This window comes from Panthera pardus, unplaced genomic scaffold (genome assembly GCF_024362965.1).
Source record: "Panthera pardus isolate Hobbes unplaced genomic scaffold, ASM2436296v1 HiC_scaffold_12, whole genome shotgun sequence".
Classification (NCBI taxonomy): domain Eukaryota; kingdom Metazoa; phylum Chordata; class Mammalia; order Carnivora; family Felidae; genus Panthera; species Panthera pardus.
In genome coordinates, this window is record NW_026526677.1 from 100,559,880 (window position 1) to 100,582,003 (window position 22,124).

Here is a 22,124-nt window from a genome sequence, read left to right on the forward strand (position 1 = left end):
TATTCTCGTATTGTTTTCCAAAAGGTGGTACCAGTTTCTCCTTCCCCTACAGTTGTTTGAGAATGCCATTTTCCCCATTTCTTCATCAATACTGGAGCATTATTTACAACAACAGAAATAATAGTGAACTTACGCCAGTTTGCAGGTGAACAATGGTATTGTTTCTTAGAAAAATAGTGAATACTTTTTTTCCTATGTTTATAGGCATTCATATTTTATGAATTTTTTGGTATTTTTTCCATTGTTTAGAAAATTGGACTTAAAATTTTCTTTCATTGATATGGTGTTTATGTAATACAATATATTACCTGTCTTACCTGTTATAGATATATTTTATTATTTGTTTTTTCATTTATAGTAGCTTTGACATTTAAAAATTTTAATTTCTATAGTCAAGTCTGTTAATTTTCCTTTACGATACTGTCTTTTGCTCTTATGATTGCCTTAAAACCTGAACGAGGAAGGCTTTAGCTCCACTCCTCTCTACTCTGGTTAAAACAGGTCTTGATTATTGAATTCATTTTTGTTACTGCAAGACCATCGCCACCACCAGTAACAATGGCAAAATAATTAGGACAAGTACAATAGCAGTGGGAGCACAAGAATAATAGGTGTAATTTATTGAGCATTTACCATGTCCCAAGCTGCTTAGCTTACATGAATTAGCTCACTGAATCCTCATAGCAATCCTTTGAGTCCTTTCACAAATGAGGAAATCGAGGCTTAGAGAAAATAACTTGCCAAAGGCTGCACACATTTTCAGTGGCAGAGCTGGTGATTAGATCTCAATTCATCTTGCTTGAATTCAAGCCTGTGCTTTTATTACCTGGTGAGATATCTCAAAACCAGGTTACATGAGGAGTGATGCAGAGAAATAGAGGTGAATTATGACCTGGGTTTGGATTTCAGTTCAGCCACTTGCTGGCTTGTGACATTGAGAAATTTACTTAACTTCTCTGAGTCTTAGTTTGTTCTTTATTAGTGTGGAACCTTTCTTTGCAGGCCTGTTGTGAGGATTGAGTGAGATAATATAAGTAAACCCCAAACACAGTACCTGGCACATGGTTGCTACTCTTTAACTAGAATTTATTAACACCAGCCATCTTTGACAGTCTGTTTTGTGGAAAGGGCATCAGTTGCATCAGGGTCAGAACTAGGGTTACTGGAAAGAAGTTACAGGAAAGTCGGTACAGGTCCAATAAAACTAAGGACTTTCTAGCACCGCCCCCAAATACAATGCACTATCTTGTAATATAATGAGTTCCCTGTCTGTAAATTAATTGGGTCCCTGTCAGGGAGGGACTGGGTGAGTGATCATTTATCAAGGATACAATAATATTCCAGATTTGTTTGGGAATTTCGATGATCTGAAATGTTTTTATCCCTTAAAGATTCTGTGATTCTGTGTACTTCTTAATGATTTCTTTTGGTTGGATTTAAGAAGATCTGTCATTGTGACTACCTCTGACAACAAAGGTTTCATAAGGAGCCTGAAGCCCTTGATGAGTGATAGGAGTGCCAGGGAGCCGGCCTGTATTGTCACTCTGGATATAACATAAAAGTAGAAAGGTGAAAGGAATTTAGCTTTTAGCTTCCCTGGGGCAGTTGTGCACCTGACAGGTTGATAAAGAAGGTTTGTAATGAAGAAGTTCACATTTGGAGGAAAATTGATTAGTCAGAGAAAGATGTATAATTAAACTATCCAGTGTCAATCAGATAAACATCTCATAGGACAAACATAACTGAGGACCACTACATATTTCTACATGTTTCTTCATGGCTGTTTTGGACTCGTGTGTGCCGTGTGCATTGAGAATGGGAATGGTGATAGTTTTAGGTTCCTGAAACAGTAGTGCTCCTTGACTGGATCCTGTGGATTTTCTCAACGTAAGTTGTCCTAACTCTGACAGGTGGCTGAGTTTGTGGATGAGCGGCCGGAAGAGGTAAAGCAGATGGAAGCCTTTCGTTCCAGTGCCAAATGGAAGCTTCTAGGAGGTTAGTTTCAACAGTAGATAAATCTAAATTTCCCATTTATAGGGGAAGCCTTTTTTTTTTTTTTTCTCTACACTTTTTTTTTAGAGGCATATATAGGTTGTTTTAGTGTGTCCTTAATCCTGAAAAATACAGTGTGAAAAAGAATTCAGAACTTCTTCGGAGGTAGCAAGACATGGGAACTGAGAGACCAGGTGTCCCATTTTCTCTTCTATTTCGGCATTAGTTAGGGTTACTAACTTAGGTTACACATAAATCAGGAAGTGACTTATGTGGGGGCCTTGCAGTAACCACTGACCTCTGGCCCAAATAGGACAGCACTTAGTATATAGTTAAGTCTTTCTTCGTTCTTCCTTTAAACATGGGTATTTTGCAGTGCATTATCCTCCACTTGCTCACTGTGTACCCTCTCCCTAGGCTAATAATTTAACTCCCTATTTAAAAAGTTTTTGAGTTCTTTGAGAATGGACAAATGACATTTGTTTGTCATGTCTTGAGTGGAGACAATACCTGTTCTTTTTTAAAAAAAAATTTTTTTTAATGTTTATTTTTATTTTTGAGAGAGAGAGACAGAGAGACAGAGTGCAAGCAGGGGAGGGACAGAGAAAGAGGGAGACACAGAATCCGAAACAGGCTCCAGGCTCTGAGCTGTCAGCACAGAACCTGATGCGGGGCTCGGACTCACGAACCGTGGGATCATGACCTGGGCTAAAGTCCGCCACTTAACCGACTGAGCCACCCAGGTGCCCTGACAAGACCTGTTCGTAATTGGTTTGGTCTTTCTCCCACCTAGCATAATCAGGAATCTTGCTTCTGTATAGCCATTTAACTCCAGTTTACTCTCGACACTTGTTCCTTTTTCATACATGCAGAGTAGTAGACGAATTAACTCCTAAACAAGATTTGTTCTTTCTGTTTTATATTTTGTGCTTATGTTAATTATCCTACAATTCTGATAAGGAAAACATGCATAACAAAAGTGACTGTTGGTTATAGGTTAGTGATCACTATTGCCTCAGTTACTTTTCAGTATATTATTATTATGTTCTGTGAATTAAAAGTTTATTATCAGTATGTATTTTTTTATCTGAATCTTGTTCACTCTTACTATTTTGTTTTTCTCTGTGGGTGTGTTTCTAATCTTTTCCATAATCCTTTTTTCTTTTTTCTTTGTTGTTATTTATTTTTTTTCCACAGTCCTTTTTTTCAGAGAATCTTCATGTCTCCATATTTATAGGTCTAGGAAGAGATACCGAACCCCCACCCCATCACCCTTGAATAGTGTTTTTCTTCTACTTAACTCTCACTGCTCCATCCCCATTTGTCACTGGAAATATCCTCTTTGGTCTCTGATTCTTATTTCCTTTTTGTAAATATCATGGAATTTATCAACGCCATGGATTAGATTTGCTGTCAGGTGTCCCACAGATATCAGTACTTTTCTCTGAGTGGTGATTGCAATCAGATAGGACTATTTCCCAAAGCAAAGGGGTTGACTTGGTTTAATTCATCCACTTAGCAACTATTTATTGGGTCCTACTGAGCATTTATTTGAATTTGGGATGCGGAGCTCAATGATAAGAAATACTGGATTTTGGAAATGTCCTGAGTTGCTGTAAACATTTCATTCTCTTATACCTTTGAAAACTGGAAGTTTCAAACTCTTTCCTCAGCTGCCTAGTTTAAAAGATTGCACATGGACTCTACAGTCAAACAGATCTGGAATGGATCCTCTATCACTTATTAGCAGTGTGACTTTGGCAGTAGGACTTAGTGTTTCTGAGTATCAACTTCTTCATCTATAAAATGGGATAGCAGTATTTATCTTTCAGGCTTGTGAGAATTCAGTGAGGGAATCCATATAAACCATGGACTTGTAAATACGTGATCAGGAAATGCTGATCCCTCTTTTTTTCTGGTGCTCTCCCCCCAGTAAAGAGCATGGTGACATTGATCAAATAGTTAATTACATTTCATTTTGATGCGGCACAGGCTTAGTCAGTCTGCATTTTGAAAGAAGAGTGAGTATAAACTGTGTGTTACCTAGTCTAAATATCAGTAGGGGCCTCTGACTGGGAGCTCTGCACAGGCACAGTTTTGGGAAGAGCATTGGATTGAGAGAGGATCAGGGTGTTAGCCTATCTCTTCAGTCTTAGTGGCTGTGACCTTTGGTAAGAAATCACTCAGTTCCTTGGAGCCTCTGTTTCACATGTCTGTGAAACAAGGATACCTGCCCAGTGTACCTTAAAAGGTATAATATGAAAAATGCATTTAAATGGCTCGTTAGGCAGATAGGAGAGGTTATTTATTTTTTTCTTTAAAACATTTTTTTAAATGTTTATTTTTGAGACAGAGACAGAACATGAGTGGGGGAGGGGCAGAGAGAGAGGGAGACACAGAATCTGAATCAGGCTCCAGGCTCGGAACTGTCAGCACAGAGCCTGATGTGGGGTTCGAACTCCACGAACTGCGAGATCATGACCTGAGCCGAAGTCGGACACTTAACCGACTGAGCCACCCAGGCACCCCTAGGAGAGGTTATTTTTAAGGTATTCATGAGTGAATGCTGGTTTATTGCCCCTAAGCAGAAGATTTCTGAGTAGTTTTGAGATGTTTGCTCCTGGGCCATCTTTTGAAACTTTGCATATCAAGGGTGAATAGGGCATTTGTGGGGATCTTACTTTTGCTATTTGTGTTTAGGTCACAGTGAAGATCTGCCCTCACACAGACACTTCCGTCGTGACTCCCTGGATTCATCTCCCCCAAGGAGGGTCCGTCACGACACCCTGGACCCATCTCCCCCAAGGAGGGTCCGTCACGACACCCCGGACCCATCTCCCCCCAGGAGGGTCCGTCACGACACCCCAGAGCCATCTCCCCCCAGGAGGGTCCGTCATGACACCCCGGACCCATCTCCCCCCAGGAGGGTCCGTCACGACACCCCGGACCCATCTCCCCCCAGGAGGGTCCGTCACGACACCCCGGACCCATCTCCCCCCAGGAGGGTCCGTCACGACACCCCAGAGCCATCTCCCCCCAGGAGGGTCCGTCACGACACCCCAGAGCCATCTCCCCCCAGGAGGGTCCGTCACGACACCCCAGAGCCATCTCCCCCCAGGAGGGTCCGTCACGACACCCCGGACCCATCTCCCCCAAGGAGGGTCCGTCATACTTCTCTGGATCCTTCTCCCCTCAGGAAGCCTCATCGTCATTCTTCAGGCATGTCTCCTAGGAGAACCCATCATGACACACCAGATTCATCTCTTCCTAGGAGGGCCTGTCACAATTCCTCAGATAGCTCTGTTCCCAGAAGGGCTCAAAATAGCTCACCTGACACATCTCAACCTAGAAGGACTCATGACTCCTTGGACACATCGCAGCTCAGGAGGGCCCATCATAACTCCCCTGATTTGGCTGCTAGTGTCCCTCATTCACTGCCCAGACCCAAAAGCAGTAAAGGCCCAGAGAGAGCTTCTAGCAAAACTTCTCCACATTCGAAGGGGCGGGGACCATCTCACACAATCCCAAAGAACAGCAAACATGAGTATGACTCGGACCTCTCTCCTCCGCGAAAAAAGCAAGCAAAATCCCATAAGCATGATTCTAAAGGTAAGCATTTGATTGTCCATAGAGGGACTTATTCTGAGTGCTTTCTTTTGGACCTTTTACTTCTTGTGGTCTTTAGAAATGAGAATGGCATTTCTTTGGAGAAGTTTTAAAACTGTAGGGAAATGAGGAGAGGTTGGGCTGAGGGGAGTTAAAATTTACAGTGGCAAGGGGGACCTTTTTTTTTTTTTTAGTTTATTTTTATTTTAAGGGGGAAAGGGGCAGAGAGAAAGAGCACACGTGCGAGAATCCCAAACAGGCTCTATGCTGTTAGCACAGAACCTGACATGGGACTTGAACTCATGAACCTTGAGGTCATGACCTGAGCCAAAACCAAGAGTGGGACGCTTAACCAACTGAGTCACTCAGGCACCCCGAGGAAGACATTTTTATATATTTTTTTGTTTTTTCTCCCCACCCCATGTGAAAATACAACATGTTTGATGTAGAAACTTCAGGGTGTATAGAAATGTACAAAGAAGAAAGGTACAAAATTTGTTGAAAGCCATTTGCTCTTAGTGTTGTGGCCAATGTTTTTTAAACCCTTTTTCTATTCATTTTTTATATAGTTGAGCCCTTTCTATGTAGTATATATATGTTATATGTGTAATCTTGCCTGGTTTATTCATTTAATGTTACCTTCGCCGTGTCATAAATTAACGTGGTCTTTATTGGTGTTCTGTTACATAAATGTACTTAACTATTTCCCTAATAGTGCATATTTTAGGTTATTTATAAATTTTGTTTTTATAATTTTAAAATGAACATCCTTGTAGATAAATCATTGCTCTGTTCGGGATTATTTCCTTATCTACTTTTAGATAGATTTCCTGGAAATTTAAGTACTTCTAGGTATGTTTCCTGGGAAACAAAGTAGAAATTGATTTGTTAGTTAAGGGGCATGTGTGGTTTTAAGACTGTGGATACCCATTGCTTCTTTGGGAGGTGATTTGTGATGTTTCTGTCTACAACTCAGGCCTGTGCAGTGAGATTTGTTTACTCACTAGGTACTGTTTTCATTCATTTTTTTTTTAAATAGTTTTTACTGTTTTATTTATTCTTGAGAGAGAGAGACAGCATGAGTGAGGGAGGGGCAGAGCGAGAAAGGGACACAGAATCCGAAGCAGCCTCCAGGCTCTGAGCTGTCAGCACAGAGCCCGACGTGGGGCTTGAACTCACGAGCCGTGAGATCATGACCTGAGCCAAAGTTGGACACTCAACCGACTGAGCCACCCAGGCACCCCTGTTTTCATTCTTAAATAAAATATATCGTTATCTTTTAGTCTCTGACATCACAGTGTATTCTAGGCAGTTGTAACTTTTGCCACAGCCCTGAGATCTGAGTGTGAATTGTTTCTCCCATTCTGTGCTCAGATAAATATGACATAGGTGAGTATGTTGAGGCCTCACATGCTAGTCACAGTCACTAGTAACTTGGGAATAGAAGCCCACATCCTGCCTGTTGGTTGTAAAAGTTGTGTCTGACTCTGCTCTTTTCCCATGTCATCTGTACTTGTGTTTAGGACAGTGATAGCTCTTTAGAGGAGGACCAAATGAATATTGGACATTAGCTTGATAAGTTCCATTTTTAAGATTCCACCAATGGGATTAAAGACTTTACTTTTTAATTTCTAGACTCTTCCCCCAGCCATAGGAAATTTCATACAAACTCTTCGCCTAGGAGATATCAGAGTCACATGTTGGACTCTTCCTCCTACCCAGATGATAGTCGGAAAGCCTCTGATTCAGATCTTTCTCCTCCACGGCAAAAGCAGAGTTCAGGGCACAAAGATTCTGATTCAGATCTGTCACCTCCACGGAATAGACCTACATACCGGAGCTCTGATTCTGACCTGTCTCCACCAAGGAGGAAACAGAGGGCCAAATCTTCTGATTCCGATCTGTCTCCACCTCGAAGGAGTCAGCCTCTAGGAAAGAAGGTAGGAATTTTCAGGAGCCATACCTTCGCTTAGAGTAACTGCGCTTTTCTATTTCTGTACAAGTTTCAGAGATACAAACCAGAGAGGGAGGGGGTAGCTCCTGGTAGAGTAAATCTAGTGCAGAGTTACCTCTGGAGCTCTTTGCTCCTTCTGAAGGCAGGACTGCCTGTGACCCAGCCCGGATGAACTTGCAAATACCGGTTCCTAAGTAGCTTCTGACTTTATATCCTCTTTATTCCACAAATGTCATTTTTTAATGGGTCTGGAAAAACTTCCTATTTTCTCATGAATAAACTGAGAACTATAGTTTACAGAGTAGAGTTTGGAACAAACTTTGTGTTAATTGGATGACACAATAATTCGAATCCTCCTGCTTCTGCTTACTGTCTATGATATTTGAGCAAGATATGTGAGATCTCTAAGCCCCAGCTGCTTCATCTGTAAAATGGGGATAATAGTAGTATATACTTCATGAGGTTCTTGTGAGAATTAAATTAGCTCGTATAAGTAAAACTCTTAGCACAGTGCCCAGAACAAAGTCAGACTTTAGTGTAAGCAGTTGATTATTATAAATTGGACTACCAGGCTCCATTCGCAGATCTTAAGAGGCATTTAGAATATAAAATTACTTTTATGAATCATACCACCTGGGAAGTCTGTGTTTTATTTTAAATCTGTGATGAAGCATGAATTGCCCAGAACATCTGCATGAACTTGGAGCAGTTGTTTTGTAAAGCACCCCAGTGCTAGGAAAAGAATCTTATTCCAGTGAGTTGGTTAAGAAAGAGAATAATAGAGCCTGTAGTATGCACATTTACCTCCAACCCAGACTTTTCAGGCAAGTCTCCTCTCTAGTCCACATGGTCCTGGCAGCGTGTCCCTGGCCCAGGAAGTAGGGTTCTTCTTTTCTGGGAAACAGAGTGAGGTCTGTGTTGCAGCTGGACCCCTTGACATTTTAGGTATCTGTTTACTTCATGGATAGTTTCATATTAAATTGAGCACATTGCTTAAGGATACCACAATACACTGTATACTCCGTTTATGCATTGGTTGGTTATCTTGCTATGAAATAGGGTTTAGTAAGAGGGTTTGATTTGGTCACAACTTGTCATTATCCTGAAATATATCCACAACTGAGGGACCTTAGACTTGCTTGAGTTTGTAGTTTAAATGGAATATTTTATTAGTGTGGGTCTCTACTGAAGGGCTTAGAGCTTGATACAGGCTTCTGATCAGGTGACCTGAGAATGTGTCTTCATGTCTACAGTTTATATACTGAAAAGTCAGAACTATTTAGATGCTTAGCTTTTTCTTTAATATTTTGTTAGTTTGTGTTTGTGTTTATTCTTCAAACTTGGTAGTACTATTAATTTGCCATGAAGTTCAATTTTATTTCTTTTTTATTTTGTGAATCTTGTGGTCGATAATGAGAATACAAAGTTGGAGTCGTTTGGTTTGGTTATTGCTCATCGTCAGGCAAAAATGCACCTGTCTACCCTGGAGCCTGCTGCTACATCGTCTCATTAATGTTGGATGCTCCCTTTTCCGTTGCATAGGCTGCACACATGTATTCTGGGGCAAGAACTGGGTTGGTGTTAACTGACATACAGCGAGAGCAGCAAGAGCTCAAGAAACGGGACCAAGAAACTACGGCGTTTGAAGGTAAAAATGAAAATGCAGAGACCAGTCGAGGCTCATGTAGATTTTATTTTATTTTTTTAACGTAACTTCTTGTATCTGATATTTTAAACTTTTAATTGAGATCAAATTTCAGCTCTGGTTTTATGCATTATTTTAACTTCTTAGTGGTCCCAAGTGGTTCTTTTCTTTCTTGACAAAGGTTAGTTAGACATTGGTAGGAACTACTTGTAGTCTGGCTGCAAAAGTTTTTATTCAGCATCAGAATCCCACGTTGATTTCAACTGTTAGAATATTATTCCCAGTTCTGATACCTGGGTGTTTATCTTTAAAAGTATAATTTTCCTCTGCAGCTGAATTCCAGTATGCCGAAACTGTATTTCGAGATAAGTCTGGTCGTAAGAGGAATTTGAAACTGGAACGTTTAGAGCAAAGGAGAAAAGCAGAGAAGGACTCGGAGAGAGAGGAGCTGTATGCTCAATGGGGAAAAGGGTAAGAGAACCACTGAAATGGAGAACAAGACTGTGCTGACTGGAGGAGGTCATTCTCTACTTTTCTGACCAGTGAGTTAGTTCGTTGCACCTTCACAGCTGTTTCACGAATGGAAGGTTCAGTGTGCTCGGTCTCCCTCCTAAGATACTGGGGTACTCCATACTTGGCACTGGTATTCTAGTTTTGCTCTTTTCAATATTTGGCCGACGCTGCTGGGAAAAGGAAGTTCCCCAAATGTAGCAGTATGGTCCGCTCAGTGTGAGTGCAAATGTTAAATGGGACAGCATACGCTCTTGGTTCTTTTTGCCCAGGCTTGCCCAGAGCCGGCAGCAGCAACAAAATGTGGAGGATGCAGTGAAGGAAATGCAAAAGCCTCTGGCGCGCTACATTGATGATGAAGATCTGGATCGGATGCTGCGAGAACAGGAAAGAGAGGGGGACCCCATGGCCAACTTTATCAAGAAGAATAAGGCTAAGGAGAACAAGAATAAGAAAGGTGAGCCTTCTGGGACTCGTCAGAGATGAAGGTGACTTGTGTAAAAAGAGATAGTCTTTAGCTTGATGATACATAGCCAGGTGCAGAGAAGGCTCTCCCATACAGTTTTTTAGGTTCCTTGTATTTGGAAATTTGCGTTCAGCTCACTAGAGATTTCTGTATAAAATTTTTGTTCCCACTGCCACCTGACTCTGGATTGAGTTATATAGGTAACTAACTTCTCCCTCTCTCCTCTCACCAGTGAGACCTCGCTACAGTGGTCCTGCCCCTCCTCCCAACAGATTCAATATCTGGCCTGGATATCGCTGGGATGGAGTTGACAGGTAAGCCTGAGTATTTCCTACATTTTTGTTTTCTTTTCCATCTGACCCTAACCTTTCCTAGCCGTTCTTACATCACTCTACACTCTGCCTCATTCTCTGTTCTAACCACAAAGTTAATAATATGCAGTTTGCTTGCTTCTGTTTCTGAGGTCCCCAAATCCCATTTCCCATGCTTAAAATATTCTTCCTCCTTCTCCGTTTTTCCTTTTCAAAGTGTTTTTTTAAAGCTCTGGACAAACAGCTGTGCTCCTTCCGATAGGATACCCTTTGTTGTTGACATTGGTCACTTCTAGAGATGTTTTCTAAGGTTTAGAGGGGATGAGTGATGGGCGGTAGTCTGGAGTCTTTCATATGTTGTATCTTTAAAATGTAGCCCTTGAACCTTCTCTTCACTGACTTAGGAATGAGTTACTTACGATATCTTCCTGACCCCTACGGCCAGCATCTGTACCCATTTACTCTAACTTACTGTCCGTTGTGTGCTTCTGTTCAAAGTCTGCCTCTCTGTTTACATGGTAGATCCCATCTCCTCTTGCTACGGAAGGACATTGTTCTAGCGTTTACCATAGTGGTTCTCAAACTTTTTGATGTCAAGACCCCTTTATACTTGAGAACCCCAAACAGCTTTTGTTTATATGGTTTATATGTATTAATATTTACCTTATTAGAAATTAAACTGAGAAGTTTAAAAAGTGTTTATTAATTAGTTCATTAAAAACATAATAAAGCCATTATGTTAATATAATTACCATATTTTTTAAGAAAAATAACTATTTTCCAAACAAAGAAAGTAGAAGAATGGCATTGATTTACATTTTTGCAAATCTCGTTAATGTTTGGCTTAATAGTCGATAGCAGGATTCTGCATTGAGTCCGTTGCAGTTTGTTTAGTTGGAGTATTGAAAGAAAGCTTAGCCTTAGAAAATTCAGCTGTGGGGCACCTGGGTGGCTCAGTCGGTTAAATGTCTGACTCTTGATCTCAGCTCAGGTTGTGATCTCAGGGTCATGAACACAAGCCCTGCATTGGGCTCCGGGCTGGGCATGAAGCCTACTTAAAAAAAAAAAACCAAAAAAAACCCAGCCTTATACATAGGTTGTTAGAAAAGGAAGGTGTATTATATTTTGTACTACACAGAAATTCAACAGGTGATAGTTTCTTAAAGGTGATTTATAACATGGAGTCTGAAACCATATCAAAGAACTTTTAATACTGTTACATTAAAATTCTTTTTTTTTTTTTTTTTTACTTTGTAGGGATCTTTTGCCAGTGCGTGATTTTATAACATCATGTGCTGGTCATTTGGAAAATAGTGGCTTGCTGAGTTTTTCAGACCTGCCAAATGTTGACATTTTTCGTTATACAACATCAGTGATTTGTACTTGTTAACGTTACCTCTGATCTCATCACCAGAATCTTAATAGGAAGCTAAAGTTCATGGTGGCGGATCCAAGTGTATTCAAATTCTAATTTATGCTTAAAGTCTTGAATTTTATCATTGGTGACAAGTGTCAGTTGTTACTGAAATTAAAGCTTTTTGTACAATAACTTTTTTGTAGAATCCATCAGATTTTGTACCTAGAGGATCAGGTCCTCTGTGAATATAGAGTTTTACTTCTTCCTTTCCAATCCAAATGCCCTTTGTTTCTTTTTCTTACCTTAATTGTACTAACTAGAGCATCCAGTGCAGATGTTGAATAGAAGTAGTAAGAACAGACATCTTTGCCTTCTTCCTAAATCTTAGGAGAACAACAGTCAGTGTTTTACCATTAAATATGTTGTAAGCTATAGGTGTTTTGTAGATTCCCTTCACTGAGTTGAGAAGGTTCCTTTCTATTCCTAGTTTGCTGACAGTTTTTTTTTTTTTTCCGGAATGTGTGTTGGATTTTGGTTCATTCTTTGATCTATTAGTTAGTTATTTAGGAATGCATTGTTTAATTCCAAACATTTAGACTTCTGTAGTATCTCACCATTATTGATTTCCAGTTTAATTCTGATGAGGTCAGAGAATATACTCCATAATACTTTGATCTTTTGAAATGTATTAAGATGTGTTTTATGGCCCAGTATATGGTTGACCTTGGTGAATAGTCCATTTGCATATGAGGATAATATGTATCCTGCAGTTGTTTGGGGGAGTGTTTTGAAAATTAATTTTTGTATTTTTTTAAACGTAAACTTTTTGTTTTGGAATAATTTTAGATTTATAGAAAATTTGCAGATAGTATAAAGAATTCCTATACACTCCTCATCCAGTTTTATTATCATTCATTGCATTTCCATGGTACATTTATTTATCAGAACAACATTGGTATGTTGCTATTAATGTACCAGATTTTACTTGGATTTCACCAGTTTTTTCCAGTAAAATCCTTTTCTGTTTAGGATCCCACATTGCACTTAATTGTCATTTCTCCTTATTCTTCTCTGGTCTGTGACAGTTTCTCAGTCTTTCTTTGCTGTTTGTCACCATGACAATTTTTTGGAATATGGTCAGTTATTTTGTAAAATGTCCCTTAAAGTGGGTTCATTTGATGTTTTTCTCATGGTTAGACTGCGGTTATGGGTTTTTGGAAAGAATGCCACAGTGGTGGCATGCCCTTCTCATCACATCATTTAACCGGTACCTGGTAACAACAGGACATCCCTAGTGTTAACCTCAGTCACTTGGTTCAGCTGTAGTGAGTGTTTGCCAGGTATCTCCATTTTAGTTATTCTTTTCCCCCTTCCGAACATACTTAGTTCTCTAGAAGTGAGTCACTGAGTTTAGCTTGTACTCAAAAGGTGACCTGTAGGTGGCATAGCTACATTTATTATTTGGGCTTTTTCTATAGGGATTTGTTTTGTCACCCCATCTGCTTAGTCAGTTATTTATTTATATCAGTAATGATTCATGCATATTTTATACTGTGGATTGTAATCCAGTAATACGTTATTTATTTTGTTATTTATTTAAATAAATTGTTCTGTTCTTTAGCTACTGGGAATTCTTTAAGGTGTCCCTTTTGCATGCCCTGTCCTTTTATTTTTTGAGTACTCTCTGACTTTCTGATACCGCAAGATGCTCCAGGCTCATCTTGTATGTTCCTTGTCCCAGCCCTAGAATCAGCCATTTCTCCAAGCAGCCCTGGCTGCTTTTAATGGATAATGGTATTTAGAAACCAAGATCTGAGTGCTAGAAGTACTTGTTACTGGGGTGTCATTGTTTCTAGGCTATGCCAGCAGACAGAGCTAGGTAGTACATGTCTAGTAATTCATGTACGCACACATATTTGTTATTATTTCTGTACCTACTTATCTGTACATATGTGTCTGTATATGTACATGTTTATGTATACAGATTCGTAAATATGAATTCATACTAATGTTGACTCTAGTGGAGTATTACCTTTTCTTCCGGCTTGTCTGTAACTTCCCTCTTCAGCATTGAGAAACCTAGCACCCGCATGTACCGTCCATTTTGCTCATCTCTGTATACATGTAAAACAGTTTCAGAATTGAGAGATTCAGAAGTCAGAAACAGATTTCCAACAAAAATATAGTGTAGTTACTTTTGTTACTACCCTTATAATTTCTAGTGAAAGAACCATTTTCCAACTGCCCTGCCCCAGTACTGTTATGTCATACATTTGTAATATAGATTCATTTGTCATAGTCCCCGTCTATCCTGGGATCTCCTGACTTCCTGGGTGATTTTTCCTTTTTATAGTTTGCTTATGTTAGTGTTTATTTTTTATTGTGTATAGTTCTGTGGGGTTTGACAAATGCATGGAGTCATTTATTCACCACCCTACTACCGTATGGAACAGCTACATCATCGAAAAATTTCCCCTGTAAGTCCTGTTTTAGTCAGTTACACTTTGTCCACCAAACCCTTGTGATGAGTGCTCTGCTTTCTGTTCCTATGTTTTGCCTTTTTCAGAGTGTCACAGGAATGGAATCATACAATATGGAGCCTTTTGAGTGACTTCTTGCACTTAGCAAAATGCATGTGAGGTTTATCCGTGTTCTTGCATGAATATCCCATTATGTGGCTGTATCAGTTTGTTTATTCCCCAGTTGAAGGACATCTTCAGTTTTTAGCAACTCTGAATAAAGCCGCAGTAAACATTTGTGTATAGATTTTTAGTGGACATAGTTTTCAGTTCATTTGGGTAGATACCCAGTGATTGCTGGAATATATGGTGAGACTATGTTGAACTTGATAAGAAACTGCCAGTTGTTTTCTAATGTGGCTATACCATTTTTTGTTACACCAGAGAATGAGGATTCCTGTTGCTCCATACCTTTGCCAACCTTTGGTGTTGTCAGTGTTTTGGATTTTAGGTGTGTACATTTAGTATTGAATTTTAATTGCTCTGTTATCTGTTTAGCTAAACCTCTCTGCAGTTTTCTTTTTTAGTGTTTGCTCTAAGGATTACAGTATGTATCTTTAACTCATTACAGCCTACTGGGAGTTTATAACTGTACTGTTTCACATAAAATACACAAACCTTGTATGTAACGCTGAGGTTCCACTTACCCTCTGTTCTATGTGCTATTGTTGTCATATATATTACATAAATGGTATAGACCCCACAATATAGTGTTCTAATTTTTTTAAAAAGTTTATTTATTTTGAGAGATAGAGAAAGCATGGGTGCGGGTGGGTAGAGAAGGAGAGAGCGAATCCCAAGTAGGCTGTGCATTGTCAGTGCAGAGTCTGATGTGGGGCTTGAACTCACAAACCATAAGATCATAATTTGAGCCCAAGTTAGATGCTTAACCGACTGAGCCACCCAGGCACCCCTCCAGTGTTCTAATTTTTTATTTACAGTTATTTAAAAAGAAACCTGGAAAAACAACAAAATATATAAGTGTTAATATTTAATATTTAACTCATGTATTTACCATTTCTGGTGCTCTTTTTTTTTTTCTTTAAACAACTTTTAATATTCCTTTAGTGTAGGATTATTGGTGACAAATTCTCTGTTTTTGTTGATGTGAAGATGTCTTTATTTCACCTTTAATTTTTAAAAACTTTAGTTTTGAAATAATTTTAGATAAGAACTTGAAAAATTAGTACAGTGTGTTACAGCGTACCCTTTACCCAGCTTCCCCCAACGATAACCTAACATAACCATAGTACATTACCAAAATAAGGAGATTGACATTGGCACAATTCTATTAAATTAAAGACATTTTTCTCACCTTCATTTCTCAAGGATAGTTTTACTGACGTATTATTGGAGGAGGTCATCAAGATGACATTACCACTTGTTGACCCAGAAGCTGGACCCAGGGCAGTCAGAGGCCTCTTACCCGCTCTCTTATCCTTGGAATGTGTGTCCTGCCTACCCTTTTCAAGGTTGTAGCCTTGAAAGAGTAAGGTGTTATTGAGACCACCTGGGCCAAATATGTGGCTGAATCCAGTTAAGGCCTCTGTATAAGTTTTTGAGATTCGCCAGGTGGCTGCCCAAGAGAGGCTTTATATGTAAGTTCCCTTGCCTATTAAACTTGCCCCCTATCAATGTGGAGTGGCCTGCCTCTTTTTTTTTTGTTCTCTCCTTGCCCTCCACGTACTGGGGCCAATTTCAGACTTCCCCCAGGAAGCTCACAAGGTTGTGAACCAACACATAGAACTCTGGATTGATAGTATCAGAATTCTGTGACAGTTTTGTCAACGCTTTAAGAAAGTTTCATCATTTTCTGGCCTCCACTGTTTCTTTTTTTTTTTTTTTTTAATTTTTTTTTTTCAACGTCTTTTATTTATTTTTGGGACAGAGAGAGACAGAGCATGAACGGGGGAGGGGCAGAGAGAGAGGGAGACACAGAATCGGAAACATGGCCTCCACTGTTTCTAATTAGAAGTAAATCCTTAGTCCTCATTTATTTTGTTGTTACTCCCTGCCCCACATTGTAATATATTGTTTTTCTCTGGCAGATTTTTCTTCTTGTTTTAGGTTTTTAGCCAGTTTATCATGTACCTCAGTGTGGTTTTCTTTGTATTTATCCTGCTTTGGGTTTGTTATGCTCTCTGGATCTTTAAATTCATGTTATTCACCATTGGGAAGTATTTGGCTATTTTTTCATCAGTTATTTTTTCTGAACTACTGTTTCTTCTTCTCCAGTTACGTTATTTTCCACCACTTAATATTATTCCGCAGAGCCCTAAAGTCCTGTTCATTTTTCTAGCATCATTTTTTCTGTCTGTTCTTAAGGTCAGATAGTTTCTGTTGATCTGTTTTCCACTTCATTGACTTTCTGCCATCTCCAATCTATTAAGCCCACACAGTGAATTTTTTGTTTCAGCTAGTTTATTGTATTTTTCAACTCTAGAATTTCCGTTTGATAGTTTGTATTTCTCTGCTGAGATTTTCCATCTGCTCATTCATTATGAGACATTTCCCTCTTCCTTGAGAATATTTATAATTGGTGCTTTGAAGTCCTGTTTGCTCATTGTAACATTTAGGTCACCTCAGGATTGGTTTCTATTAATAGCCTTTTCTTGAGTTTGATTACATTTTACTATTCCTTGACATATCTGGTCATTTTTTTTTTAACATATATTGGATACTGTAAGTGATACATTGTCAGAACTTGGAATTCTGTTATATTCCTCTGAAGTATGTTGATGTTTATTTCCAGTAGACTGTTAAGTGGGTGCATTTGAGCTCCGAAAGCTGTCTCCTTTGCAGTGGGCAGTAGCTACAATTTCTGCTCAGTTCTTTCAATTTCTAGCTGCTGCTTTTTCACTGGGCCCCGTGTGGTTCCCCTGAGCAAGCACAGTTTAGCAGTTAGCCAAGGATTTAGGTGCTGTTTGTGTGTACATTGCAGGGTTCATCTGTTTTGTAGCTTCCTCCCCTTCAGAGTTTCCTTCCTGATTTTCTAGCTGCTCTGCCTTCTTTGCACTGATACCTCAAGCTAATAAGCCTGTGACTTTCTGCCTCCATGAGCTGTGCAGACCGGGAAGTGCCCTCTGGCAAAAAGCTCACAGATCTTTTTACAAATGGACTCATCCAGGTTCTGCCTGCTTTTGGTCACTTTCCCATGCCTTCAAAGAATTTTAGATACTTGCACTTTCATATTTTGTCCAGATTTTATAATCGCTGTCTGAGAATAGAGTAGTCTACTCAAGTTCCTCTGCTGTGACTGAAATCCATTGCCCCACCTCCTATGGACCTGAGGCATTGTCTTCTGTCCCCCAAGATGCCATCAAAATCTGAGGCTCTAGTTCCTGATACTGGGTATCCTCAGGGTGGCTGTGGTTTCAGGCTAGCTTACTACTTTGGTTTGCAGTTCACTGGATATAGGCTCTTTGGTAGCAGGACATTTTTCAGAATGCTGATTTGTCTTATAGCCAGAAGTGGATCTTTTTATAGCCACAACCCTAGAGATTTTCCCTGCTACACTGAGGCCATCCTTTTTTTTTTTTTCCTATTTAAAAAAAATTTTTTTTTGGACCCACACTCAGAACTCTCCCTGACCTAGTATTTTCTTGATATCTGATTTGTCTCCAGCTCTCCCAGGAGTTTTCTTCCACTTAGCATTTTTTCTTACATCTTTCCTTTTAGTTCCCTTTCTCATCTTTGTTTTCTTTCTCATTATTCACTCTTTCGTCACCTCTTTTAGTTTGTCTGGTTTTGGCCCATTGCAAGTGAACATTTCTAGAACATATCTGTAGTTGGAAAAACTCATAAGGTCAATTAATCTAATCCTGTTATTATTTAAAAGACAAGCAAGGCCCAGATAAATCTAACTACTTACCTCGAGTTATTTAGCTCACCTGAAAAAGCTGGAATTAGAATCCTGGGCTCCTGGTGCGCCTGGATGGCTCAGTCGGTGAAGTGTCCGACTTCGGCTCGGGTCATGATCTCACCGTTCGTGAGTTAGAGCCCTGCATCAGGCTGTGTGCTGACAGCTCAGAGCCTGGAGCCTACTTCAGATACTGTGTCTTCCCCTCTCTCTGCCCCTCCCCTGCTCGCACTCTGTCTCTCTCTCTCTCAAAAATAAATAAAAACATTAAAAAAAAATTAAGAATCATGGGCTCCTGATTCTATAGTCCAAGGCTTTTCTACTGTGCATTCTCTTGTGGTTTGTTTTTTGATTCTGTGGGGTTTGGTTTGTTATTCATATGTCCTTCGTCTGTATGATCATATTAGTGTTGGTTCTCTTAAGTACTTATTCCCCAGGGCAAAAAACAGTGGTTTCCTTGGTGCTCTAGAATACCCTGCATGCTTTTGAGGTTAGAGATGGAGCTGTTTGTAGTAAGCTTCCCTTCCTAAAACACTCTGTTATTCATCCTACTCATCCCTTAGGGAGGGTGTTAGGAAAGAGGGAAGGAAGCCTGTTCTCTCCATCAGTTCAGTAACACTTAGCAAAGATGTGATTACTTGAGGCAGCTGTGTACCAGCTGCTGGGCTCTCACAGGTAGTGATAGTCCCTAAGCTTAGGAACTTACTTTCCATCTAGAGCAGAAAGACAAGTAAATAATTTCAATACTACTTTTTAGTATCACTATAGAGGATTTTCAGGGTGCTTGGGAGCACAAAGGTAGAGTAAATTCAGCCTTGGGAGAGTGCGGTTAGGGGAAGCTTTCTAGAATATACATGAGCTTTGTCTTAAGGGATATCAGTCGCCAGCCAACATGAGAAGAGGAAGGAGGTTGAAGTGCGAAGTCCTAAGGGTATGGGACATCGTAGTGTTATGGGGGGGCAGTCGTAAGCAGTTTGCTACTGTTGGAGAGCATGAGGTTTGACGTGGAGTGTATGTGATAGATGGGAAAGGTAAGCAGGGGCCTGGTCACAGTAGGCTTTAGAAGCATTTGTGATGGGTGTGGCCTTCACCCTAAAGGCAAAGGAGGGCCCTTGAAGGAATAACAGCAGCTTTGTGTGTTAGATAGATGAATCACTAAGGCAGTAATGTGAAGCATTTGAAAGGCACACATCTGGAAGTGGAGAGACAGGTAAAAGGCTATTGCAGTAGGTCAGGGTAAAGGAGGTGGAGTTCTGAACTGTAGGGAAGTGTTCAGGGATGAGGTGTCAGGACCTGGTGGCTGACTTGGGCAGAAGGAGAAATCACTGGATTTGACAATAGGGAAGGTCACTGGCGGCCTGAAAGAGAGCTAACTGTGGCATGGTGAGACAAAAGCTAGGTTCCAATGTGTTAAGGAGTGAATGAAAAGTGAGGAGGTGTAGACAGTGAATACAAGCTCTTTTAAGAAGTTCAATTTAAAGTCCCCAGCTGCATTAGCCCTTTAGCAAGAGAGTCGGCCTGTCCTCTGAAGCTTCGAATCCAGGCATTGACTTCCCCTCTGTAGCTATGAAAGTCCCAGGTGGCATCTTCTTCCAGTAGGGGGCCATTTCATCTATATTGAAAATCTGTTTAGTGTAACCACCTTCACTGACTGTCTTAGGTAGCTAGATCTGTTAGATAACTTGCTGCAGCTTTACACTGGCACTTGCTGTTTCACTCAAACTTTTATGTTATGGACACAACTTCTTTGCTTAAATCTCACGAACCAACCTCTGCCAGCTTCAAACTTTTCTTCTGCAGCTTCCCCACCTCTCTTAGTCTTCACAGAATTGAAGAGACTCAGGGCCTTGCTCTGGATTAAGCTTTGCCTCAAAGGAATGTTATAGCTGGTTTGATCCCCTGTCGAGACCACTCAGACTTCCTCCATATCAGCAGTAAGGCTGTTTTGCTTCCTTATCATTTGTGTTTGTTGGAGTAGCACTTTTAATTTTCTTCAGTAACTTTTCCTTTGCATTTACAAGTTGACTGACTGGCGCAAGAGGCGTAGCTTTTAGCCCATCTTGGCTTGCAACTTGCCTTCTTCACTGAACTTAGTCTTTTTTCTAGCTTTTGACTTAAAGCGAGACGTGTGATTCTTTCTTTTACTTGAACCCTTACAGGCCAATGTAGGGTCATTAATTGGCTTAATTTCAATATTGCTGTGTCTCAGAGAATAGGCTGGAGGAGAGGGAGAGAGATGGGGGAGTGGCCGGTCAGTGGAGCAGTCAGAACACACACAACATTTATCAACTGAGTTTGCTGTCTTACATGGATGCATTCGTGGCACCCCAAAACAGTTGACAATAGTTTCGTTAAAGATCACTGATTAAAGATCACCATAACAAATAATGAAAAAATGTGAAATATTGCAAGAGTTACCAAAATGTGACCCAGAGGCACGAAGTGAGCAAATGCTGTTGGAAAGTGGCACCAATAGACTTAATTGATGCATGGTTGCCACAGATCTTCAGTTGGTAAAAAATACATTCTGTGAAGTGTCGTAAAGTGAAGTGCAATTAGAGAGGTGCCTGTAGTAAGAATTCACTAAATGTTGTGTAACGAATGGATAAATTATAAGATGTAGACATCAGCTGAGAGGGAGTTGGGCCTGTAGAGTAGTAAATGTTTGAAACAGTTGTCAAAAGAGTGGCAGAAGGGTCTGAATAAGAACTAATAAAAGGATGAATGACGTATTTTGGCTTTTTGATTCTATTGCATATGCCTTACATATTTTCACATGACTGCCTTACTTTCCTCCTTATCTATTAGGTTGTGAACTCTTCTCTTTTTTCAAAAATGAATGTCCAGTTCAGGATTCTGGCTGATCAGTGTCTCTTGATTGCAGATCCAATGGATTTGAACAGAAGCGCTTTGCCAGGCTTGCCAGCAAGAAGGCGGTGGAGGAACTTGCCTACAAGTGGAGTGTTGAGGATATGTAACTTTTCTGAGGCTGTGGGGCGGCTGTGGGTTGTGGTAGTGGACATAGGGCAGCCAGACATCCAGCTGTAACAGCTGTCTATGCTAGTAATCAGGGTCCACACAGACCAACAACCTGAATGCCAGTTTTGACTACAGAAGAATATTTTGAGACCTGATGTTTGGACTGAGGCACCTGTACTTCTCAGGTGTTCCAACACTGGTGATTGCTGGCCTTCAGAGGAAGCATTGCATTTTCAGTGTCCCAGAGTTTGTTCTTGGTTAGGGTTTTTCTTTTTTAATAAACATACATTTATTTTTTCACAATCATGCTCTTAACTGGGTATTCTGTTTTTGGGAAGAACACAAGCTAATGTTGAACCTCCATGGATCTTGGAGGGTGATGGTTGGATTTTTCATTAATCTAGAAAGCAGTGGGAGTAAAAACTTTGGCAGTGATAGTTCCTTCCTCTTAGAAAATATGAATTAGTGCTAAACTAGACTTAGGAATAAAAGTAGCTGTTTGGAGGCATGGTGTATGTCAAAGGTAGTGTCACAAATTAGTGGAGAAGAAACAGATAATGGCGTTTAGAAAATTGACTTATATATGGACAACAATAAAGTTGGATCCCTACCTCACACCATATAAAACAAAGACATCCCAAAGTGATGAAAGACCTAAATGAAAGGTAAAATGTTAAAACCAGTAGGAAAAATCAGAGACTGTCTTTGCGACTTTGGGGTGAGGATAGATTTCTTAAATGAGATCCCCAAAGCACTATCCATGAGATTCGATACCTTTGACTACTTCGTAACTAAAGATTTCTGGTCAACAAAGCATCTCATAGTCAAAGTTAAAGATGTGTACAGATTAGGAAAAAATATTTGCAATGTTTAAAACTGACAAGGGATTGCATATATAAAAGACTAAATATAGAAAGTACTACTGC

At 40.0% G+C, this 22,124-nt stretch overlaps 1 protein-coding gene across 2 annotated transcripts in view; it reads left to right on the forward strand.

Annotated features, from left to right (window-relative positions):
* BUD13 (BUD13 homolog) overlaps positions 1-22,124 on the forward strand; it is a 61,491-nt gene that overhangs the window by 6,362 nt on the left and 33,005 nt on the right. Inside the window, exons 3-10 of one of the 2 annotated variants that reach the window (XM_019469069.2) lie at positions 1,911-1,995; positions 4,693-5,601; positions 7,234-7,538; positions 9,095-9,200; positions 9,530-9,668; positions 9,980-10,164; positions 10,406-10,487; positions 21,104-21,501. In XM_019469069.2, the coding sequence (XP_019324614.2) occupies positions 1,911-1,995; positions 4,693-5,601; positions 7,234-7,538; positions 9,095-9,200; positions 9,530-9,668; positions 9,980-10,164; positions 10,406-10,487; positions 21,104-21,197 (1,905 nt within the window). In that variant the 3' untranslated portion in view covers positions 21,198-21,501. Of the gene's footprint in view, positions 1-1,910; positions 1,996-4,692; positions 5,602-7,233; positions 7,539-9,094; positions 9,201-9,529; positions 9,669-9,979; positions 10,165-10,405; positions 10,488-21,103; positions 21,502-22,124 lie in introns of those variants that run through there. The other variant, XM_053900458.1, reaches the window with a different exon arrangement.